Source organism: Lepisosteus platostomus, chromosome 3 (genome assembly GCF_059453375.1).
Source record: "Lepisosteus platostomus isolate fLepPlt1 chromosome 3, fLepPlt1.hap1, whole genome shotgun sequence".
Lineage (NCBI taxonomy): Eukaryota > Metazoa > Chordata > Actinopteri > Semionotiformes > Lepisosteidae > Lepisosteus > Lepisosteus platostomus.
The window spans coordinates 72,048,378-72,051,928 of NC_142613.1; the positions used below are offsets into that span (position 1 = coordinate 72,048,378).

At 42.9% G+C, this 3,551-nt stretch overlaps 1 protein-coding gene across 1 annotated transcript; it reads right to left on the reverse strand.

The window, feature by feature from the left end:
• Positions 1-334: 334 nt before the first annotated feature.
• On the reverse strand, positions 335-3,346 carry gjb7 (gap junction protein beta 7). Its single transcript, XM_088626728.1, has 2 exons — positions 2,879-3,346; positions 335-1,594 (listed from the first exon to the last, which is right to left on the reverse strand). The coding sequence occupies exon 2, from the start codon at positions 1,567-1,569 to the stop codon at positions 823-825; it is 747 nt and encodes a 248-aa protein (XP_088482854.1). The 5' UTR covers positions 1,570-1,594; positions 2,879-3,346; the 3' UTR covers positions 335-822.
• Positions 3,347-3,551: the final 205 nt, after the last annotated feature.

Genomic DNA, 3,551 nt, shown 5'->3' on the forward strand with positions numbered 1-3,551 from the left:
GGATCTTGAGGGTGTAACAAGTTGAACTTGTCAGCCTATGTTAGAAATCTAAGGGGAAAAAAATCACTCTATTCATTTGACATATTTTAGATTGGACATAATTCTGCTGATTTCTTATAAAGAATATTACTAGTAGGGTTTTAATGTAATTAAAAGCATAAGAAATCTGTATCATGAATGGTCTTTAAGGTTTTCTGCAATTAACAAGGTTTTATCATTTGTCAGGTATAACTTAAATTATGTGTTAACATTTCTAATGATCGATTTGACACGTAACCTTACCGAAAACCAACATTAATAAATCGTATTAGAAAATGTATCACCCGGTACGATCTTATGTATCATCTCGTTTTTATTGAGGCTGAATTATGCAGTGGCACCACTGTAGCTGTTGGCCATTCTCTTCCTGTTTGCTGTTCAGATTCGCTGTAGTTTGTTTCCACTCCGCTGAACTCCTCTAATGACAACAGCAGAATAGGATCACGATATTCCAGAGGAACTGCTTTCAAAAGCCACGAAAGTCATTTTTTATGAGTACTGCAACATTGTGCTGATTAAGGAAGTTGCAGAGCGGCAGAGTGTGTTGCTCGAATTTGAGCAGGACGTAAAGACAGAAATTTCACGAGTGAACAGATGAGGGCAGGCAGGTCCTCTGTGCCTCCCGTTCCTCATGATGGGTTCTTGACAGCTTCGTGTTGTCTGGCCTAAGGAGACGCCACAGCCCTTCCCCTGAATTCCTGCTTTAGCCTGTCAGTTGGGCACACACAAAACAATCGCTGGTAACACCTCGTGCGTCAAGACGTTTTTTTAACCACGGGTTGTTCAGCTGGTCGAGTCTGGGCTCTGTGCGAGGGGCTCTGCGGCTGGAGAGCCGTTGGCTCCAGGGTGCTGCTGGCACTGGCAGTGGACCTTCTCCTCCAGCGGGACACAGCTCTTGGAAAAGCATTTCCAGCACTGCTTGGAGATGATGTACAACATCTCGCACACGTTGAGGACGATGCACAGGACCGAGGCGCAGCCCATGATGTAGAGGAAGATCTTCTTCTCGGTGGCTTTGGAGATGAAGCAGTCCACCGTGTTGGGGCAAGGGGTCTGATCGCACTGGAGGAGCTTGGGAACGTCAAAGCCACTGTACAGGAAGTAGAAGGCCAGCAGCGAGCCCACCTCAAAGGCGGTCTTAAAAATGAGGCTGATGAGGTAGGTGCACCACAGGCCACCGTCGATCTTTCCCTTGTCCACGTAGAGCTTCTTCTTGCTCTTTCTTTCTCGGTGCTCCCGGTAGGCCACGTGCAGGGCCACCAGGAGGGACGGGGTGGAAACCATGATGAGCTGCAGGGCCCACAGCCGGGCCTGGGAGATGGGGAAGAAGTAATCGTAGCACACGTTTTCGCAGCCGGGCTGGTTGACGTTGCACACAAAATCCTTCTGCTCGTCCTTCCAGACCTGCTCTGCGGCCGCCACGTAAATCAGTATCCGGAAGACGAAGACGATGGAGAGCCAGATCCTGCCTATGGCCGTGGAGTACTTGTTCACTCCACTCAGCACGTTTTCCAGGAATCCCCAGTTCATGGTCGCTTTCCCCGAGGAGCCTGCACTGTAGAGGGGGGAAAGCAAAGGGTGTTGGGTCTTCTGCAGTCGCCATTTGTACAATCTGTCTGATGGGCTGTGGGCCCGCTTTGAATGATTGGTCCAAAAAAAAGATACTATTGTTTTCTGTTTTTAAGATTAGTTCAGAAACTTTATGATAGGCATTACCGAATGCAAAAGCCCATTTAGCGCTTAGAAATCTGCTTTTAAGTTTAATTTTGCAGTGTGTGCGTGTGATGGTTGAGATTCTCAGCAAAGATAGATTTTAATCAATGAATTTTAGGTAACCCACGCATTTATGAGTTACAATTTACATTTTATGAAGATTATATTGCAATTTCTTTAAAAACTTCCTTGGAAACATTAAATGAAAGACTGCTCTACGATCATCGTTAAACATATCAGAGTATGTATCAACTAGCTTAACTACAGTATCAACTTGCTTAACTACAGTTATGTTTCTATAAAGACTTAGGTTTTATCAATTAGGTAATGAGATGCAAAAATGTTTCTCAACACCTGATATGAGGATTTTAAACAGTGTGGTCCATTACTTCCTACTGTAATTAGAAAATAACTTATTTCACAGCTATGAAATATACCAATATTTCAATTATATTCATTATGGATATAATGTACCACTTGCCTCATCATTATCTGTAAATTGTTTATAAACCAGATTTGTATGAAAGGTTTTAATATGACATACTTCTACGGGGAGATAAATCGAGAGATATTACAGTAATACTATCTTAATTTAAATTAGAGGACATTCCAGGTTACTTTGCTATATCTGGGTATACATGCAGAGTGCATATTACACAACCGCTCTCGTATTAGAGAGAGACACGTTTGTTGTGTCTGTAGTGTTACATCACTTACTCGCTATTTTCTATTACATATTTCAACTAGGTACGGGTTTAAAACTCAGTCATTCCACTTCGAAAAAATATTAGCCCATAGAGTTGTTGTTATTATTCATAGAATATTATTTGGCCACCATCCTTTTGGTAACTCTCGTTCATCTCATTTTAAAAAGAATGATTATACTGAACAGTAATTATTACATAATGTGTCTAATATGAAGGCGACGTCTGCCAGATTCTCACATTCCCTTATTTTTCACTTATCGCGAATGGTCTGTTCCGTGAAAAACGAAAATTACACGCAGTTAATTTCCAGAGAAAGTGAAGATATACTCTCAAAAGGTTGAATGCAACGCATAAACATTTCAACGGGCAGAAACATGCAAAATTATCGTCATAAGAGCCTGAAGAAAAATTCGACTTACCTGTGGCCACTAGTGAAACAATTTTGTTTTCGAGTTTTGGTAACGAGAGAGGTTTTATCTCTATGCGGTATCTACAGCCCAGGTCTCAGGTGTTATCTGATGCTCCTCTTTGCCTGTCAAATACACCTGCCTGGCACTAACGCCAAACCACACCTTTTTCGGTCGTCAAGGGGAGGGGGAGACATACTTTTTAAAGGAGCACTGTCTTTTTTGGTGTCTGAATTGCAAAAAAAACAGCAGGAATATTTACTCTAAATAGGTGCCGGGAAGAAATATAGAGCCGTTGGAAAAGAAGGTCAAAATCCATAAGATGTCTCAAGCTTTACCTCTAAGATTTGAACTCTTTCGCGCATTAACCCTAGCTCTGCAACGAGTGAGACTCCCGCATTCTACATCTCTGCATTTTATTTATTTGCGACGCCTCCACACACCCTATGCGCTGACTCCAATCACAGGCTGTCCCTGGCGGTCAAGGATGACGGTCTTGCAAGAAAACCAAGGTGACAAATAAGGCCGATACAGGATCCGCACTCTTCTCTGACAGGTCGAGCAGGTCTCGTACCGCGCAATCCGGTCATGGGGAGCGCAAACTACATTAACCATCTACAAAGTTCGCGTTCCCGGTGAATCCTACAGACTTAACCCAGAGGAAGAGATCTGTGTGGTTTAAAAC

Bases quoted from the DNA above. Each gene is read 5' to 3' on its own strand.
- gjb7 (XM_088626728.1), bottom strand. From the start codon at position 1,569: ATGAACTGGGGATTCCTGGAAAACGTGCTGAGTGGAGTGAACAAGTAC.